The 20,933-nt window shown below is 31.9% G+C and overlaps 5 protein-coding genes and 1 long non-coding RNA gene across 13 annotated transcripts; 1 reads left to right on the plus strand and 5 right to left on the minus strand.

Moving 5' to 3' along the window:
* Positions 1-34: 34 nt before the first annotated feature.
* LOC130666756 (uncharacterized) lies at positions 35-4,494 on the plus strand. Of its 8 annotated transcripts, XR_008989741.1 has the most exons (6): positions 37-267; positions 407-714; positions 839-900; positions 1,568-1,640; positions 2,134-2,250; positions 3,059-4,493. It is a non-coding gene; the product is annotated as an uncharacterized LOC130666756 (long non-coding RNA). The 8 variants fall into 8 exon arrangements; XR_008989743.1 differs by having other exon boundaries at positions 35-267; positions 407-900; positions 3,059-4,494; XR_008989739.1 differs by lacking the exons at positions 37-267; positions 407-714; positions 839-900 and adding exons at positions 913-1,434; positions 1,707-1,749 and having other exon boundaries at positions 2,068-2,250; positions 3,059-4,489.
* A 728-nt stretch (positions 4,495-5,222) lies between these two features.
* Positions 5,223-8,651, minus strand: LOC130666749 (cytochrome P450 6k1-like). The gene is made up of 3 exons (XM_057468000.1): positions 7,777-8,651; positions 7,482-7,703; positions 5,223-7,405 (listed from the first exon to the last, which is right to left on the minus strand). The coding sequence occupies exons 1-3, from the start codon at positions 8,633-8,635 to the stop codon at positions 6,993-6,995; spliced, it is 1,494 nt and encodes a 497-aa protein (XP_057323983.1). The 5' UTR covers positions 8,636-8,651; the 3' UTR covers positions 5,223-6,992.
* Positions 8,652-8,657: 6 nt separating this feature from the next.
* On the minus strand, positions 8,658-11,234 carry LOC130666750 (probable cytochrome P450 6a13). Its single transcript, XM_057468001.1, has 4 exons — positions 10,121-11,234; positions 9,824-10,045; positions 8,857-9,758; positions 8,658-8,786 (listed from the first exon to the last, which is right to left on the minus strand). Exons 1-3 carry the CDS (start codon positions 10,977-10,979, stop codon positions 9,346-9,348), a joined length of 1,494 nt encoding a protein of 497 aa, XP_057323984.1. The 5' UTR covers positions 10,980-11,234; the 3' UTR covers positions 8,658-8,786; positions 8,857-9,345.
* Positions 11,235-11,376: 142 nt separating this feature from the next.
* Positions 11,377-13,812, minus strand: LOC130666748 (probable cytochrome P450 6a13). The gene is made up of 3 exons (XM_057467999.1): positions 12,395-13,812; positions 12,091-12,312; positions 11,377-12,008 (listed from the first exon to the last, which is right to left on the minus strand). Exons 1-3 carry the CDS (start codon positions 13,254-13,256, stop codon positions 11,596-11,598), a joined length of 1,497 nt encoding a protein of 498 aa, XP_057323982.1. The 5' UTR covers positions 13,257-13,812; the 3' UTR covers positions 11,377-11,595.
* A 238-nt stretch (positions 13,813-14,050) lies between these two features.
* Positions 14,051-18,590, minus strand: LOC130667236 (uncharacterized). The gene is made up of 6 exons (XM_057468731.1): positions 17,639-18,590; positions 17,335-17,556; positions 16,851-17,255; positions 15,017-15,901; positions 14,713-14,934; positions 14,051-14,630 (listed from the first exon to the last, which is right to left on the minus strand). The coding sequence occupies exons 1-6, from the start codon at positions 18,495-18,497 to the stop codon at positions 14,218-14,220; spliced, it is 3,006 nt and encodes a 1,001-aa protein (XP_057324714.1). The 5' UTR covers positions 18,498-18,590; the 3' UTR covers positions 14,051-14,217.
* Positions 18,591-18,956: 366 nt separating this feature from the next.
* On the minus strand, positions 18,957-20,923 carry LOC130666754 (microsomal glutathione S-transferase 1). Its single transcript, XM_057468007.1, has 2 exons — positions 20,632-20,923; positions 18,957-19,596 (listed from the first exon to the last, which is right to left on the minus strand). Exons 1-2 carry the CDS (start codon positions 20,743-20,745, stop codon positions 19,276-19,278), a joined length of 435 nt encoding a protein of 144 aa, XP_057323990.1. The 5' UTR covers positions 20,746-20,923; the 3' UTR covers positions 18,957-19,275.
* Between the last annotated feature and the right edge of the window lie 10 nt (positions 20,924-20,933).

A 20,933-nucleotide genomic window follows, 5' to 3' on the forward strand; every position in this document is an offset into this window, starting at 1 on the left:
TGACACACGCATTGGAATCCACAGGTTTGCCGTGGTTTATTTATTACTTTTTTGGCGTTTATGTCTGACAAACTTGCAATGATTCATCATTATTTATAACATATACATTTTTTTATATTTTTTTCCGCCGCTATATGAAAAAAAATTCATTTAACGTTTGGCATTTTTATATAGATAAGAATAAGTAGAAACAGACGTCTGATTATAAGTGAAAAATTCTTCACTGCAAGTGGAAAAAGTCGATTTAAGTAGATAAATACTTAGCAAGTTATATATAATATATATATTAATTTAAATAAATATTTTTAAAATTAAATCCACGCAAAGTAAAAACAAATATATGATTGATAAAAAATATATATATATTTATAACTGACTTGGATTGATAAAATTTTTTAATTTACAGTCTCATTATGTGATAAGATTTATATGTCAATTGAAATAATATAAACTATAGGAATTTATTTAAAATGTTCTTGGAAAATAAACTTTTTTGAATGACGAGTTTAGTTTTAATTCATGGGAATTAGTTTGAATGACGATAACCAAATTAATGCAGTAAACTAATACATAAAATATAAAGGTATTAAAATGACGAAATGACATTAGTGTATTGGAGTAAAGTAGGGATATACAGTTCAATGAGACATGGAGTTATAAACTGAGCGATGACGTAATGACTTAATACACAAATAAAGAGATTCGCCTAACACGGTATGTTTATTTTATATTAAATAAACTATTTTTATTTATTATTCAATTATTTTTTATTTTATTTATCTGTTTTTTCACTTGAACTCCTTTCATTCTCGTCCCGTTCATTCCTATTTCGGAGCAGCTTCGCGGTATACGAGTAAGAAGAAAAAGACGAAGTAGGTCACGGAAAAGCGGACATGCAGGGTGAGTCGGTATTCTCATGCGGCTTAAAAATTTTAATTCCATTGGTTTTTAAAATTAGAAAAAAAAACAAATAAATAAAATAAACTACTGATAAAAATTAAGAAACACGAACTGCGCGTGTGCGCATGTAAGTGTAAATTATTTAGGTATTTGTAACAAGTAATAAAGATAAGTCAGTCAATAATTTTAATGTCATGTAGATAATATTTGATAGGACAATATCAAACACTGCTATTCTAGACGACAATATTAATAATTAATGTTAATATATAAATTAACATCGCAATGAATATCTAATAATTCAATCGGTATTTTGAATTTAGAAATCAAATTGGAACATTGAGAGACATTTGACATGCGAAAATGCCGTAAACGTTGCGGTATTATCTGTGTCCTCGGGCTATTTGCCAGCTCACATGCTCACAAACACACCCAATATATCATCACACATTCAAACTCATAAAACTTTTACGAAATTTATATTTTATTTCTCCAAAAATCAAAGATATTTTAAACGTAAAAAAATCAACTGCGGTAATTTACATAAACTAATTAAATTTTTTTTTAATTATTATTTAATCAATTAAAAAATTTTTATAAGTTCTCACTTTAATGACAAGTAATAATTAAATTAATATTTTTTTTCCTCTGAGTTTTTTTTAATTAGTAATCAATTAAAGTCTTATATAATGTACAGAGTAATATCGAATGTAGATCACCGCGATTCAGTGGACATGAAGGTATGCATTTTTTTAATTTAATTTTTTTTGGTAATAAGTACATCGAATGCCTGTCAATCATTACAGACATCAGCAATCATGACACGAGAATAACTATAGTCTCTTTCATGTAAGCATACTCATATATTTATATATAATGTCGTGACGAGAAGACTAAGTACTGAGGCTCTGTACTCGTTAAAATATACACGACTAGACGGACAATATAAACAAGTAGTACGTGTCTTGTTGACGTTGCGCAACGTGCAATATAAGACAAGAAACTCGTATTCGTTTGTGATGATTTAAAAGTAAATAATTTATTCCGTACATCTATCAATTTATGTCTAATTAGACTACGGCATTGACGTTTCCGTGTTAAATTTAAATTACTGTAAAAAATATAATTACTGATTACTAATTACTTATCTTTCATGTCTAATTACAGGTACAATTAATCAATAATTGAAGGTATGGAAATAAAAAGATTATGAGTTTGTTTAAACTTTTTCAGCTGAGAGATTGGTTCTGGTTTATTCTCAATAAAATCTCAGGTTCTAGTCAAAAGAAAGCGTCATCGTTTCAGTTAATCGTGTGGGTGGAGAACCTACACTTAGATCTGCCTTATTTGGTGAGTGTTCAAAGTCTCGTGGGCGATACAAACCTGAAACAGTCGATCCACAGTCGTATTTTTTATTTACAGTACCAGGAAAACATTGACAATTGCATTCACATATAATATATATATATATATAGCGGATAGAACAATTTTTAAATTTTAAATAAATAAATTAATAAAATTTCAAAAATACGCGCGCTAATTTTTTAATTACTCAAGTGCGCATTTTACAATTTTTAATTTACGAACATTTTATTTATTTATTCTCAAATTTTAAAAATTTCCAACTGTCATCTACATTCACACTCATAAATTTCATGATACTGAAAGTCGCAGACAAAAAAAAAATTTTTATGACAAAGGAAAATACTAAGAAAAAAATTTAAAAATGCATGTCGACTTTTAAAAATCTTTCTGTTTATTTTCAATTTCTTTTATCATAACAACACTAAAAAAGTCGGACGTCTTGTGTCATAAATTTTGAGGAATTATTTTTTTTAATTATTTATCTACATATATTTAAATTTATTGATAAAAAAGTAGAGATTTATTATTTATTATTTATTATCATAGAGATTTCTAAGATAACTGATGACTTTAATACTTCAGGAAGTGATTAAAGTAAGTGGGCGGACATTTTAAAGGGCCGAACCCACGTAAATAATTTAACACACACTGACAATTTGTGCAATTTATTTCAATTTTAAATGCCTTTCATATTATTTTAAAATTTTAAACATTACATTAAAAGTTTTTAATTAATTATTCATTCGTTCATTAATTTAATACTTAATATTTTTTATTGCTCTTTTATTTTCAGGGAGTGGTCGTTGAATTACCGACTCAGACTTAGTACCCAAGTATTGCAAGAGGATCCACGCAATAAGGAGTGATCGAGAGTTATTGGTTTGCCTTGATGTGGATCGATTCCACCGAAAAGGGATGTATCGACGTAACATACCTCCTGAGAGTAACATTGTCGTTTTATGGGAATTGAGCGCGAGTACGTGCGATTAAATACATAAAATCATCAATCTTGCAGCACTCACATTATCATCTTTCTTTCGCTTTTTACGACTAAAGTCAACTTGAATCTCCTTTTAATTCAAAATGAAAGCCAATTATTTACAGCTGCCGATTCATCCATAAATCTGACCTCGTAACTTTTAATCTATTAATTTATTTTACACTGTAAAAAATAGGGAGTGATTACGGATTTTAAATCCAAAGTCACTCGGAGTTTCGGAGTTTTTAAAAAAAATCACTCCGCATACAGAGTGAATAGAGAGTTTGTTTTTTCAGCGAAGTGATTTCGGAGTGATCTGGGTTTTATTTAAATTTTAAATGATTAAAAAAATTTTTTTCTTCCGTAATTTCTGTGACTTTACATTTTGAAAGCCTCTAAAATTATTCAAGATGACAACCAGTTGTCAGAATGATAAAAAAAGTAACGATTGACACGCAGGGAAGATTCTTGGAGACGTGGCTAGACACAATCCAGACACATGTTTCTATGAATGTTCTAGGGCTCAAATAAATAAACAGTCATCGGCTGCGATTCACTCTGCAAATTTTTTAGTGTATTTGTATTTATATACACTGGTAATAATTTTTGGTGTGAAAAAGGTCCTCGAGGACTTTTCTCGGTGATAATTGACAGTTATATTTTACACCGGTCATTAGTTCAAAACTCATATATTGTCCGATATATGGTCTGTAGTTAAAAAAGACCCAATAACTGTTTTTAATATTAACATTAAATTATTTAACTTTAACTTTAAAAATTATCAAGTAAAGTCAAGTATTTTTAATTAAAAAAATTACTCATCGCACCGCGAACTCTGAATTTTTTACAGTGTAGTAATTAGTAGTTAAATATTCTAAAAACATTTTAACAATCTGTTATATAAATGAATATTTAAATATTTATTTTACGTAACAAAAATGTATGTGCTAAAAAAATATTTATAAATATTCAATATTCTTACTATTGTTATTTTTCTTTATTTAACGTCGCAATATTTTCATATTGAGTTTCTCTTAACAAAGAGACTCGATTATTTGCAATATTGATTATCGTTTTTAAAGAAATAAACTTTTGCAGTTACTGTATTACGAGAAACAACTATTAGTTGTTTCCGACAATCCATAACAGAGTTTACACACCAAGATATGCGACAGTACAATTGTAGCTCGTGATTCTCTTATATATTTATCTAAAAATATTAACTTGCGGACCAGGGTAAAAAAGTCAATAATTAATAATTTATTTTTTTAACACTGAAAAAAATAATCGGGAGCAGCTACCTATTGGCAATCGGTAGCCACTACCGATCATTTTTCGGTAGCCGCTACCGATTATTTCAATACCAGTTACCTAATTTTCGATAACAGCTACCGATTTTTTTTCGGTACCAGTTACCGGTACCAATTACCAATCGGTAGCTGCTACCAATTGGCAATCGGTAGCCGCTACCGATTATTTCAGTACCAGTTACCTAATTTTCGGTAACAGCTACCGATTTTTTTTCGGTAGCCGGTACCGATTCCAATCAGTAAAGGCTACCAAAATAATCGGTAGCTGTAACCGAATAATTGGTAGCCGTTACCGAAATAATCGGTAGCTGTTACCAAAAATTAATCACTAGCAGCTACCGATTATTTCGGTACCAGTTACCGAATAATCGGTAGCGGCTACCGAAAAATAATTGGTAGTGACTACCAATTGCCAATCGGTAGCTGCTACCAATTATTTTTTTCAGTGAAATTACAAGAGAAATTTCTCTGCAAAAAATTTTTCTCGTCCTAAGAAATTATTTGGACTTCGCATTGAGAACAAAAATTTTCTAGCCTTAAAAAAATTTTCCTTTTTCTGTGTAATAATTTTATTTATGCATGTGAATTCTTTTTGAATAACATGATGTCCAATTTCCAAATCCAATAATTCCTGTAGTCGCATTAACTTGTTTGCAAGTTATCGAGCTCGCAAGTAAAGAAGTCAACACGTGGGAAGAAGAGTGTAAAGATTAATGAATGAATTCATTTGTACTAATATCGCCAACGGAAATAAAAATTACCACTCAAGACGACTTGCAAATATGTCTTTATAAAGATTTGAATTCATATATATTATATATAAGATGAAGTCATACTGTTTTGTTTGTTGTCTTAACAAAAGGGCTGCGCAAAAAAAATACATATGAAATAAGTGAAGCCACTTTAATATATGTAATGCAAGTGAAAGCAGAGTAAAGACGTATATACTTGTATGTACTGCAAGTAAACGGAGTTCGCCTTATACGACCGTGACACTAAAACTCCCGAGTCACATCGTCCTCGAGACAGACGCAATAAGGGAGTTTAAAAAACTTTACTGAAGGCGAAAAAAAACCCACGAGGACATGGGGACATATCAAATGATTCATATATATGTATATTTATATATATATAAACTATTTTTTTATTCGCAAGATAGCAATCGGGTTATTCAATTGAATTTAATCAAGGATATTAAGCCAACAAGAGAAGTTCATATATTTTTAAATTGGCAAATAGAATTATTAACACAAAAAAACCAAATTGGTGTGGCGTAGATTCGACAACAAAGTGCCTACAGGCAAAAAAAGCTTAGCCTTTGAAATTTAAAAGTGTAATTGTTGTTACAAAAATGCTCATGATTAGCAAAAGTGATCTGGGAAACTTTTATTACTTTTCTGCATGTCAAAAGCTCATTCCTCATACTCAGTCTATATATCAAGGCAAAGTTTTTAAAAAATATAATCGTTCTTTGTTAAATTTGTGTGTAACAATGTTAAATGTATTAATTTTAGATATTAGTTACCTATTAAGTTAGTAATGTAGTTTATAAATGAGTCTTGTTTCATTTGTAGTGATAACGGATTTTAAAAAAATAATAATAATAAAGCCGCAACTGCAGTGATGCCTCGAACGATCGATTCACCAGCCTCCACACACGGCGAACTTGGCACACGTCCATCTACAATAGTGTGCTAAATTTCTCTAGGTTCTCATCGTTAATTTATAACCCGATTAATCACTTCACATTAATGTCACTCATCATCGGAAGCAATTACTGGGGGATTTATTTGTGTGGGGAAAAGTGTCATAGCTTTATTTATTTAAATTTGTTACTTGAATTGCACTAGTGGTAAATTATCGAGGTGAGGCTAAAGGTAGAATTATGCACCATGCACCTTGCGCGAACGCGTCGCGAGGTCTGAAACATTCCCGCGCCTACGTTGAAGCTCAATGGTTTTCCGTCAACGTTGTCAGGGTAACTATGCATATACCTTCTATTTAAACGCGCAGTCGCTTAAATAGTTATACTATAAACATAGTTGATGATGAGCACACTAGTGGATTCTAGTAGGTAGTTTGGGTACTGGGTTAATCCTGAAGGTAAATGATTGCTTGACCTGCTTGGAATTCTTGTTAGAATTTAGCTGTGTATGCTTTGCATTTTAATTATTCATGTGACATGATTTACTTTTAATGACAACATTACGTACAATATTTGATTTATTTAGTGGGTAAATACGGCGTAAAAATTTTCGGAGTGAATGCGGATCGAATCTGATCGGTCCAAAATCACTTTACCTAAAAACAAAAACTCTTTTTTTTTTAAAACTACGGAACTTCAAGTGACTCTAAGTGAATAAAATCCGAATTTTCAGAGTTTATTAGAGTAAAGTTTTATAATAATACAGGGTTTGATAATTAATATTTTAGTTTAATTAAATAAGAGGTTCAAATTTAAGATTTATTCCACCGGCAGCTGATAGGATGATGGCGGTCTTGTCAATTTTGTATGGTACTTTTGTTGACTTTGAAGGGGTGATATTGAAGTTTCTTAGTATTGTCACAAGTCCTAATTTTGACTGATAGGCAGCAAATCGGGCGCCGATGCAATTTTTTGGACCGTCTCCGAATGGCAAATAAATTTGGGGAGGTTTCGATTCATTTTTATTAAATCTTTCTGGGTCAAAAACTGACGGTTTTGGATAGTACTGTTCATCGTAATGTAAACTGTACACTGGAATCTGTACTGATGTACCGGCAGGCAAAATTATATTACTTCCGGGTAATTTGTAAGGCTGTACTGATTTTCTTCTCAATACAGAAACCGGTGGGTTCTTTCTCAGTGTCTCTAAAAATAAAATTAATATAAAATAATATATAAGAGTAATTGGAAATATGACTAATTAATATTTTTGATAGTGTACCTTGCACTACAATATTTAGATATTTCATTTCATTGATAACTTCGTATGATAACTGACCGTCATGTTGTTTTAATGTTTCAATAATTTCCGCTCGCAATTTTTTTTGAATGTCAGGTGACGTTGCCAGCTCATATAGAGCAAAAGAAATTGTTGTTGAAGAAGTTTCGAAACCAGCGAGAAAGAAAACAAAAGCTTGAGATGTCAGAAGTCCTTCGGTTACTTCTAAAAAATCATTGATTCATTAATTAGCGTTAATTATTTATGAGTATGATGACTAAGATAAATAATTTCTTGCCAAAATCGATTCCATGTTGATTTTTTTTTATGTCCATCAAGAGGTCAACTAAATCATGACGAACAATTTTCTCTTTCTCCCGAAATTCCATCGTCTCCCGGATAGAATTTATGAAGAAATCAGTGTGATTTTTCCGTGACTTTACGAGGTTGAGAAGCTTCAATAGTCGAGGCGAGAAATCAAACAGCAATCGCCTAATCATATTATAAACAGACGATTCGAATATTTTTCTTCCTACTATTCTAAATGGACTGTCTTCATTTTCAAGTGCATTCATGTTGATACCAAATGCGCAAGAGCCAATAACATCTGTAGTAAATTTAGCTGCTATCTCACGGCACTCGAGTACTTTACCGCTTCCAATCTGATTCTGAAGATACTTTTCAAAATGATTCGCGCACTCGATCATCAAGTCAACCATGAGCTTCAGTTTACCCGTAGTAAATATCGGTGTCAATTTAGCTCTCATAACTTTCCATTTGTGACCTTCCAGACTGACCAAATGCTGTCCTAAAGGGTCGTCATCATTAACTTTAGTCCCGCGCCCAGGAAAAACGTTAAAGTCTTTTATCAAAACACAACGTACTAAGTCAGGATCAGTGATCATGAGAACTGGCGATCGCGCGTTATAAATTCCAAAAAATTTTCCTTTTTTCCACTTTTTGTACAGTTCATTTATCAATTCATTTATAGATTTTTTACCAAAAAAAAACGGGCCCATGTTTCCTACCAGTGGTGCGGGTTTTGGTCCCGGAATTCCCAAGCGCTTCCAGTGACTGTAAGTTGAAGTCGACCAGTAATAAAAAACAAGTATCACTCCTGCGACAATTATCGATATTTCTCGCAGACCGTATTCCATTTTTCACTGTTTTTATTTTTTGAATTGCGACCACACTCTCACTACTCTCAATGCTCAAGTAATGCGACGCGCAAAAACGGAGATATCAACATCACTGATATTAAATTGGTATCATCTGTGTCAAGCCCAAGCGCGCATGTAGACTTAATGACTAGCAAAAATAAAATTACAGATAAGATTACGTAATATATATGACATAAATTAGTGTAATTATTTTTCACCTTTCAAAAACCTAAGGGTCAGTTTTTCCGTGTAGGTTTATTTTTAATCCGGATTTAAATTATTGATGCTGGTATATTTATATATTATTAATGTATATGACAACTTTGTATTTTATTTACAAATAAAATATAAATTTTCACGCCTAATAAATCAGTAAAATAATTACGAGTCATCACTTGATACTTGCAATTCATTGATAACGATAATTTCTTCAGAACATGACTATCAAGATTTAATTATTCATTTTTTCCCACCGACGCATCTGAGCGCGCGCAAAAAGTTAACACGCAATTAAATTATCCAGTTACATTTAGAAAATATTTACAAATCGTTTTTATTATGACTGAACATAATTATACTTATGTTAGTAAAAACATTAGGAAACTCTTAATAATAATTAGTAATTCTAAAGGTCAAGGTGAGAAAAAATAATCAAAACATGACAGTAAATTTTTAAAGAGATGGTTTGTAATTTTTTAAAGTTCACGTTAATTGAGGGGATCGAACTGAAGATGAATTCCACCGACAGCTGCAAGAATAACTGCGGTGCTGTCAATTTTGTACGGGACTTGAGTAGATTTTGATGGTGAGACTCTAAAGTTTTTGAGAACTGAAATAAGACCTAATTTCGATTGATAAAGAGCGAATCTTGCGCCGATACAATTTTTCGGACCATCGCCAAAAGGTAAATGTACCATTGGATGTCTTTTTTCATTTTCGTTGAATCTCTCTGGATCAAAAGTTTCGGGACTTGGGTAATATCGCTCGTCATGATGAAAACTATACACTGGAATCTGTACTATCGTACCTGCTGGCAAAGTTATATTCGTACCAGGTAATTCGTACGGTTGTATTGATTTTCTTCTCAATAAACCTGCAGGTGAATCTTTTCTCAACGTTTCTAAAAATGGAAAGTAATGAGGAATTAGTAAAATATGATAATTATTGATGTAAATTAATACAAACCTTGAATTACCATGTGGAGATACTTCATCTCATTGACAATATCGTAAGACAATTGACCATTGTGTCGTTTAAGAGTATCAATAATTTCAAATCTTAATTTTTCTTGAATCTCAGGAGCTATCGCGAGCTCATACAAAGCAAATGAAATTGTCGTCGACGAAGTTTCAAATCCAGCAGCAAAAAATACCATCGCCTGGGCTGCCAGAAGATTTTCAGTTATCTCTTCAAAGGAATTATTGAAGTAATTTAGTTGACATTATAAATAAAAAAATGATTTATTGACAAAAATATTCTTACCAAAATCAATTTCCCGTTGATTTTTCTTTATATCTCTCAAGATATCAACTAAGTCGTGTCGAACAAAGTTTTTGCTCTCCCGAAATTCCATCGTCTCTCGAATAGTGTTTATAAAGAAGTCCGCGGAAGTTTTTGGCATGCCTGTGATGCCAATAAGCTTTGAAAATCTCGGCGCGAACTCGCGGATCAATCGCTTTAACATTTTGTAATAAGATGTCTCGAACATTTTCCTTCCTATTGTCCTGAATTGACTGTCTTCTCTATCAAGGGCATTCATGTTGATACCGAATGCACAAGAGCCAATAACGTCTGTAGTAAATTTAGCTGCTACTTCACGACAATCAACTACTCCACCAATGCCGACATGGTTCTTAAGATATTTTTCAAAATGTTGGACACACTCGAGCATTAAATCAACCATGAGTTTCAGTTTTCCTGTAGTAAATATCGGAGTCAATTTAGTTCGAAGTACTTTCCATTTGTGGCCGTCAATGCTGACTAGATGTTCTGCAAGAGGATCTTCTTTATTGACGTGAATCCCACGACCAGGAAAGATATTGAAGTCTTTTATTAAAATATTTCGCACCAAGTCGGGGTCCGTGATCATCAATGCGGGAGTCCGCGCATTGTAGATACCAAAAAATGGTTCATTCTTCCACTTATTATATAATTCATCTAATAGTTCATTTAGAGAAATTTTTCCGAAAAAAAAGGGGCCCAAATTTCCAACTAGTGGAGTTGGTTTTGGTCCAGGAATTCCCAAACGTTTCCAGTGACTGTAAGTTGACGTCGACCAATAATAAAGAGCAAGTAATATTCCAGCGATAATTACTAATATTTCTTGAGCTCCAAATTCCATTTTTTATTGTATTAATTTGGTAACAATCAACAGTTTACTGTCGGTAATAATTTAACGGTACGACTTATAAGAGCTGAGATGTGATAACAACTGATATAGAATTATCTACGATATTTATAGAAAAAAGCGCGATGTTTACTAGGTGAGTCAGAAATAATTACGCAGCGTAAGACCACGTGATTTGAATTTAATTAATGTATCAACAATTATAATATCTTTTTATTATTCTTCAATGAGTTGGCGTAAATTATTAAGCTTATTAATTATTTTACTTATATATTTTTAACATACAATATTTTTATGTATGTATTACTATTATTATTTGTATACTTTGTATTTGCGGCCCTTAGGGGACATAAGTCTCAGGGTCGATAAAATTAATAAATAAATAAAAATAAAAATACAATATTTTTATATCTACTAGCATAGAATGTAATACAAAATTCATTTATTTTCTTTGTAACTTTGGTACTTTTATGTTCAAATTTTAATTATACGTTGATATAAATTAATAATCAAACTTTTTGTATGCTAGTTCTGTATAAATATGGAAGACATTTTTATGTTGTCATAAAATTAATAAATGAGAATATTTATAAAAAAGATTCAATGTAAATTAATTGAGCGGTTCAAATTTGAGATTTATTCCGCCGGCAGCTGATAAAATTACAGCTGCTTTATCAATCTTGTAGGGAACTTGAGTTGATTTTGATGGCGAGACTTTAAAGTTTTTGAGAACTGAAATAAGACCTAGTTTTGATTGATAGGCAGCAAATCTGAGACCGATGCAATTTTTAGGGCCGTCTCCGAACGGTAGATAAACCATTGGATGTCTTTTTTCGTTTTCGTCGAATCTTTCAGGGTCGAAAACTTCGGGGTTTGGATAATATCGCTCGTCATGATGGATACTGTAGGCTGGAATCTGAACCCTCGTACCTGCTGGCAACGTTACATTACTTCCAGGTATTTTGTACGGCTCAGCAGATTTTCTAACTAATAAAAATACCGGTGAATTTTTTCTCAATGTTTCTAAAAAAATTCAATTGAAATAAGTTTGATAAAAAATAAATACAAGTGAATATTTTATAAGAAGATATATAAATATACGGACCTTGCATGACCATTTTAAGGTACTTCATTTCATTGATAATTTCGTAGGACAATTTACCATCGTGTTTCTTGAGTGTGTCAAGAATTTCTGCTCTCAATTTCTCTTGAGTCTCTGGTACAGTCGCCAGCTCGTACAAAGCAAATGAAATTGTCGTCGATGAAGTTTCAAACCCAGCGATAAAGAAGACGAAGGCTTGAGATGCCAAGAAATTTTCAGTCACCTCTTGAAAGTGATTATGAAAAATATAATCAGAATTTATGATAATGAATGAGTGATTATTATTTATTAACAAATTCATCATTACCAAAGTCAATTTCATGCTGATTTTTTTTAATATCTCTCAAGAGATCAACCAGATCATGACGGACAAAATTTTCTTTCTCCCGAAACTCCATCGTCTCTCGTATAGAGTTAATGAAAAAATCAGTGTGCGCTTTGGGGACCAATGTAAGGCCTAGCAACTTAAAAACTCTGGGTGCAAAAGTCCTTAGCAATCGTTTAATTACATTAAATACAGTCGGTTCAAACAATTTTTTTCCTATTATCCTGAACTGACTGTCCTCTCTGTCAAGTGCATTCATATTGATACCAAATGCACACGAGCCAATAACATCTGTAGTAAATTTAGCTGCTACTTCACGACACTCGATAACTTTACCCTTGCCAACTTGATTCTGGAGATACTTTTCAAAGTGATCTGCACACTCGACCATCAAGTCAATCATGTGTTTCAGTTTTCCCGTAGTAAATACTGGAGTTAATTTAGATCTCATTACTTTCCATTTGTGTCCATCGATATTGAATAGATGGTGTACCAGAGGCTCGTCGTTCTGGAAGCTAAATCCACGACCAGGGAAGACATGGAAGTCTTTTATTAAGATCTGACGTATTAAATCAGGATCCGTTACCAGCAGAACTGGCATCCGCGCGTTGTAAAAACCAAAATATGGCTCATCTTTACATGCTCTGTACAAGTCATCTACCGTTTCGACCATCGACTTCTTTCGGAATAAAAACGGGCCCGTGTTTCCCACCAGTGGGGCTGGTTTTGGGCCCGGAACTCCCAAAGATTTCCAATGATTGTACGTAGAAGTAGACCAATAATAAATAGCAATCACTACAACTGCGATTATTACTAAAATTTCTTGCGCTCCGTACTCCAGCATCTTGCCCGATGGATCTAGTAAATTTCAGCGCACAGAACACACACTCATTACAAAGATTATTTACGTACTGCTTAACACTATGAAAGTATTAGAACGCATTGTCTAGAGTTATTAATCATATCAGTTAAATTCAAAACATACAGCGCGTATTTACCAAGTGACTTGCAGAACTTCCTGCATATTACAGGAATAATAATTATAATTATTATTGATAATTATCAATTATCAAAGTGATAATATATTTTATTTAGCATTCCATTTCTTCTCGTAGGTATTTCGCGTATCAGCGATTGCTGCGATTAAAAAATACAACTTATTTTGTATAAAATTATTATAGAAATATCTCTAAGAAATTTGTTACCTTGCTACCATTCTGACATTATCGTTAGATTATGAGTGAGTTCCGTATTTTATTTTCATAATTTGAATTATTAATGTACATTTAATTTTTATAAACAAACATTATTTGCATTAGGCCGTTAAATTGCGACTTAAAAGAGCGGAGGCGTCGACAAAACTGTTAGGAAATAAATATTTCATGCATGAAATGTAAATGTTTACGTATTATATCAACTTCTGACTGAGATTACGTCACCTAAATTAAATATTACGTATTAAATACTAATACCAGTTATTAAAACTACTCTGTCCTTCAACTTACATTGTTTATTTTTCTCGTTATTCTCAATGTTGGTATTAAATAATTTTTTTACTCAATTTGGATATTTGTTTTACTTATATATTTTTAACATACAATTTTTTTATTACTCGTAAAAAATTTAATAAAAAATTCCTCATATTTTCGTTGTAACTTTTGTACTTTTATCTTCAAATTTTAATTACATGCTGGTATAATTTAATAATTAAATTTTTTTTATGCTAGCTCTGTATAAATGAGGAAGAAATTTTTATGTCATAAAATTAATAAATGAGAATATTTATAAAATAGATTCAATGTAAATTAATTGAGCGGTTCAAATTTGAGATTTATTCCGCCGGCAGATGATAAAATTATAGCTGTTTTATCAATCTTGTAGGGAACTTGAGTTGATTTCGATGGCGAGACTTTAAAGTTTTTGAGAACAGAAATAAGACCTAGTTTTGATTGATAGACGGCAAATCTGAGGCCAATGCAATTTTTAGGGCCGTCTCCGAATGGTAGATGAACCATTGGATGTCTTTTTTCGTTTTCGTCGAATCTTTCAGGGTCGAAAACTTCGGGGTTTGGATAATATCGCTCGTCATGATGGATACTGTAGACTGGAATCTGAACCATCGTACCTGCTGGTAAAGTTACATTACTTCCGGGTATTTTGTACGGCTCAACAGATTTTCTTCTTAATAGAAATGCCGGTGAATCTTTTCTCAATGTTTCTAAAAAATTTCAATTGAAATAAATTTAAGAAAAAATAAATACAAGAGAATATTTTATAAGAAGATATATAAATATACTGACCTTGCATGACCATATTAAGGTACTTCATTTCATTGATAATTTCGTAGGACAATTTACCATCGTGTTTTTTGAGTGTGTCAAGAATTTCAGCTCTCAATTTTTCTTGAGTCTCTGGTACAGTCGCCAGCTCGTACAAAGCAAATGAAATTGTCGTCGATGAAGTTTCAAATCCGGCGGCAAAGAAGACGAAGGCTTGAGATGCCAAGAGATTTTCAGTCACCTCTTGAAAGTGATTATGAAAAATTTAATCAGAATTTGTGATAAAGAACAAACGATTATCAATTATTAATAAATTCATAATTACCGAAGTCAATTTCATGCTGATTTTTTTTAATATCTCTCAAGAGATCAACCAGATCATGACGGACAAAATTTTCTTTCTCCCGAAACTCTATCGTCTCTCGTATAGAGTCAATGAAAAAATCAGTGTGCGCTTTAGGGACCAACTTAAGGCCTAGTAACTTAAAAACTTTCGGTGCCAAATCCCTTAGCATTCGCTTCATTATACCAAATACAGACGGTTCAAACATTTTCCTTCCTATTATCCTGAACTGACTGTCTTCTCTGTCAAGTGCATTCATGTTGATACCAAATGCACACGAGCCAATAACATCTGTAGTAAATTTAGCTGCTACTTCACGGCACTCGATAACTTTACCTTTGCCAACTTGATTCTGGAGATACTTTTCAAAGTGATCTGCACACTCGACCATCAAGTCAATCATGTGTTTCAGTTTTCCCGTAGTAAATGCTGGAGTTAATTTAGCTCTCATTACTTTCCATTTGTGTCCATCGATATTGAATAGATGGTGTACCAGAGGCTCGTCGTCCCGGATGTTAAATCCACGACCAGGGAAGAAATGGAAGTCTTTTATTAAGATCTGACGTATTAAATCCGGATCCGTTACCATCAGAAATGGTACCCGCGCATTGTAAAAACCAAAATATGGCTCATCTCTGAATTCTCTGTACATGTCATCTTGCGTTTCGGCTATTGACTTTTTTCCGAAGAAAAACGGACCCATGTTTCCCACCAGTGGGGCTGGTTTCGGGCCCGGAACTCCCAAAGATTTCCAATGATTGTACGTAGAAGTAGACCAATAATAAATAGCAATCACTACAACTGCGATTATTACTAAAATTTCTTGCACTCCGTACTCCATCATCTTGCCCGATGGATCTAGTAAATTTCAGCGCACACAACACACACTCGTTACAAAGATCTTTTACGTACTGCTTATCACCAGGAAAGTCGAGAATGACTTGTCTAGAGTTATTAATCATATCAGAATCAAAACATACAGCGCGTATTTGCTAACTGACTTGCAAAAATTATCGCATACTCACGGAATAAAAGTCATCAAACATCAACGTGATAATATAATTAACTTGTCCTTCCATTTTTTCTCGTAATTATTTCGCGTATCGGTAATTGCTACCAGTAAAAAATACAACTTAATCTTTTGTATAAATTTATATTATTATTATATAAATATTTCTAAGAAATTTATTTATTTTACCTTGATACCATTCTGACGTTATCGTTAGATTATGAGTTTTTAATTCCTGTGTATATATAATTGTACTCGATAATTATTGGGTTCAATAACCTGGTGATGACAACGAGTTATCGAAACTATGGATCACTAAAATTGAATCAATTGATCTTTATCAATTAATTGACTGGAAAATGGATCAGTTTTTTAAAATTCGTGCACAGAAAAAAAAGTTGCATGGCGCAAAAAATATTTCGTATTATGACTTGAAGAGAAAGATTTTCCTGGTGTGAAAAAAAATTTTCTGTGTCAAGAAATCATTTTTTTCTGTGTACATTTAAAAATATGATAATTGAACATGACATCCGCGCATTATGTCCAAGACTAAGCATTAAGATTAAATTTAAATTGTCATTAATTTAATATATGAAAAATTGTATACTTTGTTTATAAATTAAATAAATTATTTTACTATCAAAATTTATATAAATTTAAAAAAGTAAATTATTTAATATGGCAGGTATAAAATTCTCTTCTTTTATTTTTATAAAATGATTAAATTTATAGACCTTGGAGTCATTGCTTTGGTAAAAAATTTTCTGATAAAACTTATTAAATAAATTAACACGTGTAGCAATTAATTGAGTGGTTCGAACTTGAGATTTATCCCGCCAGCGACTGATAAAATAATACCGACTTTGTCAATCTTGTAAGGAACTTGGGTTGACTTTGATGGCGAGACTTTGAAGTGTTTGAGAACAGAAATAAGTCCTAGTTTGGATTGATAAGTAGCAAATCTGAGGCCAATGCAATTTTTAGGGCCGTCACCAAATGGCAAGTGAACCATTGAATGTTTCCTTTCGTCTTCGAATCGTTCGGGATCAAATACTTCTGGGTTCGGATAATACTGCTCGTCATGATGAATACTGTATACTGGTATATATACGATTGTGCCTGCTGGTAAAGTTGTATCACTTCCAGGTAATTTGTAAGGTTGCTCAGACTTTCTTTTCAGTAAAACCGCTGGTGGATTTTTTCTCAGTGTTTCTATAAGTTAATAAAAAAAAATAAATATAATAATCAGTAGTAAACTAAAGTAATAATTTTAAAAATCATGTATACAGACCTTGCATGACCATATTGAGGTACTTCATTTCATTGATAACTTCGTAGGACAATTTACCATCGTGTTTTTTGAGTGTGTCAAGAATTTCTGTTCTCAATTTTTCTTGAGTCTCTGGTACAGTCGCCAGCTCGTACAAAACAAATGAAATTGTCGTCGATGAAGTTTCAAATCCGGCGGCAAAGAAGACGAAGGCTTGAGACGCAAGAAGTGCTTCAGTCAACTCTATAAATATTTAAATAATTTACTTATTAATTGATAGTAAATACCACTGAGTATGTAGACTTGAAAATGATTAATTTTTTACCGAAATCAATGTCATGCTGATTCTTTTTAATATCCCTCAGTATATCAACAAGATCATGACGTATAACTTTTTCTCGTTCTCGGAATTCTATAGTCTCCTTGATGGAGTTGATAAAAAAATTTGAATGGGCGTCGGACATAATTTGCAAGCCCAGAATCTTAAATAATCTAGGCGACAAGACACTAAGCAGCTGCTTAATCATATTTCCAAGAGTCGGTTCAAATATTTTCCTTCCAATCACCCGGAACTCACTGTCCTCTTGGTCAATTGCATTCATATTGATACCGAATGCACAAGAGCCGATAACATCCGTCGTAAATTTAGCGGCCAGGTCACGACACTCGAGTACTTTGCCGCTGCCAACCTGATCATGAAGATACTTTTCAAAGTGACCCGCACACTCGATCATTAAATCAATCATGAGTTTTAGTTTTCCTGTGGTAAATGCCGGTGTTAATTTAGACCGGAGTACCTTCCACTTGTGCCCGTCAATATTGAAAAGATGATGCGCCAATGGGTCATCGTTATTGATACTGATGCCACGGCCAGGGAAGACATGGAAGTCTTTTATCAAGACATGACGTATTAATTCTGGGTCCGTTATGATGAGGATCGGCAGTCGCGCATTGAAGGTCCCGAAAAATGGCTCTTGTTTCCACTCATTGTAAATTTCCTGATGTCTTTCAGCAAAAGATACTTTTCCAAAATAAAACCGACCCATGTTACCGACCAGCAGCGATGGTTCTGGTCCAGGGATTCCCAAACGTTTCCAATGACCGTACGTCGAAGTTGCCCAATAATAGAGCGCGAAAATAACTCCCGCGGTTATGATTAAGACTTCAATGGCTCCGTACTCCATTTTTTACTTTTCTTTCTTAATAATAAATTTAAATATCAACTGTATTAGACCAGCAATCAAAGTCATGCGACCGGAGTATGATGACGACTGATCTAAAATTGTTGATACTACAGCATTTCAATGACGAGCAAAATACATCACGCATGTGACGAATAATAATAATAACCAGTCAATTCATTCTTCTATAACCGCAAGCTAGTTATATAATTTTTTACTTCACATCTACCAGGTAATTCTTCCAGATGAAATAATTAATACTGTAAATTTTTTTAACTCTTGAACTTTATACTTAACTCTTAAAATATTATATTTTAATGAAGAACCGGTTTCTTGATATCCTTGATATCAAACCAGTTTTTTTCTAAATAAACTTTTGTGAAAATGATATTCTAATTGTTTGTAAAAAGTTTATTAGATTGATTACTTATTAATTGATAATAATAATAAAGGAAAATAATATTTATTTATCATTTTTATTTTATCGCAAGATGTCATCAGATGTTTACATTACTAAGTATAAAAATTAATCAATATTTTCTAAGTGTATAAAAATATTGACTTTATCTAAAAATAAAAATTTGATTGGAATTTACGATTAAAAATATTTTATAATGAATCAACATTTATAAATTTGTAATCTATATATATATATGTTCTCTTTGCTACCCTGAGGGAAAAAATCATTTACTACTAGAATGTTATTGTACTTAAGAATTAATATTATTGCTGGTCCCTAAAATATATTTTTCTGCTGAATGTGGACCAATAAAATAAAAAATTAAAAGTAATAAATCATTGCGGAGATGGTTTGATAAATGGTGATGCCGTAGCCAACGAACCATGCGATCGCTCTGTATGGTTGGGCAGCAAAAATAGCGTAGGCTATGGTATGAATAATTCTAGAGATAGCGAAGGTTCTGATTAGAACCATGGCGAGGAAATTTGAGGGTCCAGTTGACAGCCAAACCAGTGTGATAACAAACCAGGGAAGAATATTCTCCAGGTCGTTCAAATGTGCCCGGCGTACTCGTTCAACATCGGGATCACCAGTGGATACTTTTGCTGACTTGTCTGGAAGGTCTTCTGCATTAGCAAACACCTAAAAGTTTAAAAAATTATAAAATATATTAATTAAATAATATGTCACTTTATTATTGTGACTTTTTCAAGTTCTTTGGTACTCATAAATTGCATTCTATCAATATTTTAGGGTATTTATAAATTAAGAATGTAATCCACTGGTATTTCGGAACTTGATAAAATGGATATATAATAAAATGACGAAATGTCGTTAGAAAAATTAATATTTTATTAATTAATCAATTAATTGTCCATAATCCCCGTGATAATCTTGGATATTCACATCCTCTAGATGTGATCAAGATGAAAAATATCAATAAATATATGAACCTGAAGTTAGCAGACAACTAACAATTTTCGAATTTTTTTTTCCACGATTCAATTTAAAAAAAAAAAAACTAAAAATATGCACATGTAGAAAATTTAAAAAACTATAAGTGCAATTTTTTCAAATATTTTATTTTTATAATTTATCGTTTTTAAAAAAAATTCAAAAATTATTAGACGGCTAATTTCAAATGATCCTGAAGTTAGCAGACAATTAAAAATTTTCTGACTTTTTTTTCAACAAATCTATTGCAAAAAAATAAAAAATAAAAATATGTACATGCAGAAAATTAAAAAAACTACAGGTGCAATTTTTTCAAATTTTTTTTTTTTTTATAATTTACCTTCTAAAGGAAAATCCAAAAATTATTAGACGTCGGCTAACTTCAGTATCATAATTTCAATAATGATCCTGAAGTTAGCAGACATTAAAAAATTTTTGAATTTTTATTTTTCAAAAAATCAATTGCAAAAAAATAAAATGAAATTATGCACATGTAGAAAATTTTTAAAACTACAGGTGCAATTTTTCACAATATTTTTTTTTCTATGGTTTATTGTCTGAAAAAAAATTCAAAAATTACTAGACGTCTGCTAACTTCAGTATCATTTTCAATATCATATAAATATTCAAGGAAATTAATTTATATTCAATAATAATAATAATAATAATTATTATTATTATTATTATTATTATTATTATTATTATTATTATTAATTTTGATACCTTTTTAGAAAATCGTTGACGTGCAGTAAGAACAGCCATCATCAGTATTTTCAAAACAAGAACCGAACTCCAGAATCCAAATTCTTTCAGTAAATCATCGCGAATAACAGCCATTTTATTTAAATTATTTTAAATAAAATGAATACTAATTATAAATAAAATTAATTAATTAATTAATTAACAAACGACGACAGCAAAAGCTACCGGTAAATTGCGCATTCACTCAGTGGTACAATTTATATAAATAAATAACCAGACCCCGACACCGGATACCCTGGAAACTGGATAGTGGACTCTGACGA

This window comes from Microplitis mediator, chromosome 4 (assembly GCF_029852145.1).
Source record: "Microplitis mediator isolate UGA2020A chromosome 4, iyMicMedi2.1, whole genome shotgun sequence".
Taxonomy (NCBI): Eukaryota; Metazoa; Arthropoda; class Insecta; order Hymenoptera; family Braconidae; genus Microplitis; species Microplitis mediator.

Bases quoted from the DNA above. Each gene is read 5' to 3' on its own strand.
- LOC130666749 (XM_057468000.1), bottom strand. From the start codon at position 8,635: ATGGAATACGGTCTGCGAGAAATATCGATAATTGTCGCAGGAGTGATA. The intron at 7,704-7,776 runs GCAAGAAATTAT...ATGATTTTTTAG, and splicing joins TCAACATGGAATCGATTTTG to AAGTAACCGAAGGACTTCTG. The intron at 7,406-7,481 runs GTACACTATCAA...TTTTATTTTTAG, and splicing joins TCTAAATATTGTAGTGCAAG to AGACACTGAGAAAGAACCCA.
- LOC130666750 (XM_057468001.1), bottom strand. From the start codon at position 10,979: ATGGAATTTGGAGCTCAAGAAATATTAGTAATTATCGCTGGAATATTA. The intron at 10,046-10,120 runs GTAAGAATATTT...ATTCCTTTGAAG, and splicing joins TCAACGGGAAATTGATTTTG to AGATAACTGAAAATCTTCTG. The intron at 9,759-9,823 runs GTTTGTATTAAT...TTCCATTTTTAG, and splicing joins TCTCCACATGGTAATTCAAG to AAACGTTGAGAAAAGATTCA.
- LOC130666748 (XM_057467999.1), bottom strand. From the start codon at position 13,256: ATGCTGGAGTACGGAGCGCAAGAAATTTTAGTAATAATCGCAGTTGTA. The intron at 12,313-12,394 runs GTAATGATGAAT...ATCACTTTCAAG, and splicing joins TCAGCATGAAATTGACTTTG to AGGTGACTGAAAATTTCTTG. The intron at 12,009-12,090 runs GTCCGTATATTT...GAATTTTTTTAG, and splicing joins CCTTAAAATGGTCATGCAAG to AAACATTGAGAAAAAATTCA.
- LOC130667236 (XM_057468731.1), bottom strand. From the start codon at position 18,497: ATGGAGTACGGAGCCATTGAAGTCTTAATCATAACCGCGGGAGTTATT. The intron at 14,935-15,016 runs GTAATTATGAAT...ATCACTTTCAAG, and splicing joins TCAGCATGAAATTGACTTCG to AGGTGACTGAAAATCTCTTG. The intron at 14,631-14,712 runs GTCAGTATATTT...GAAATTTTTTAG, and splicing joins CCTTAATATGGTCATGCAAG to AAACATTGAGAAAAGATTCA.
- LOC130666754 (XM_057468007.1), bottom strand. From the start codon at position 20,745: ATGGCTGTTATTCGCGATGATTTACTGAAAGAATTTGGATTCTGGAGT. The intron at 19,597-20,631 runs GTATCAAAATTA...TTAAACTTTTAG, and splicing joins GTCAACGATTTTCTAAAAAG to GTGTTTGCTAATGCAGAAGA.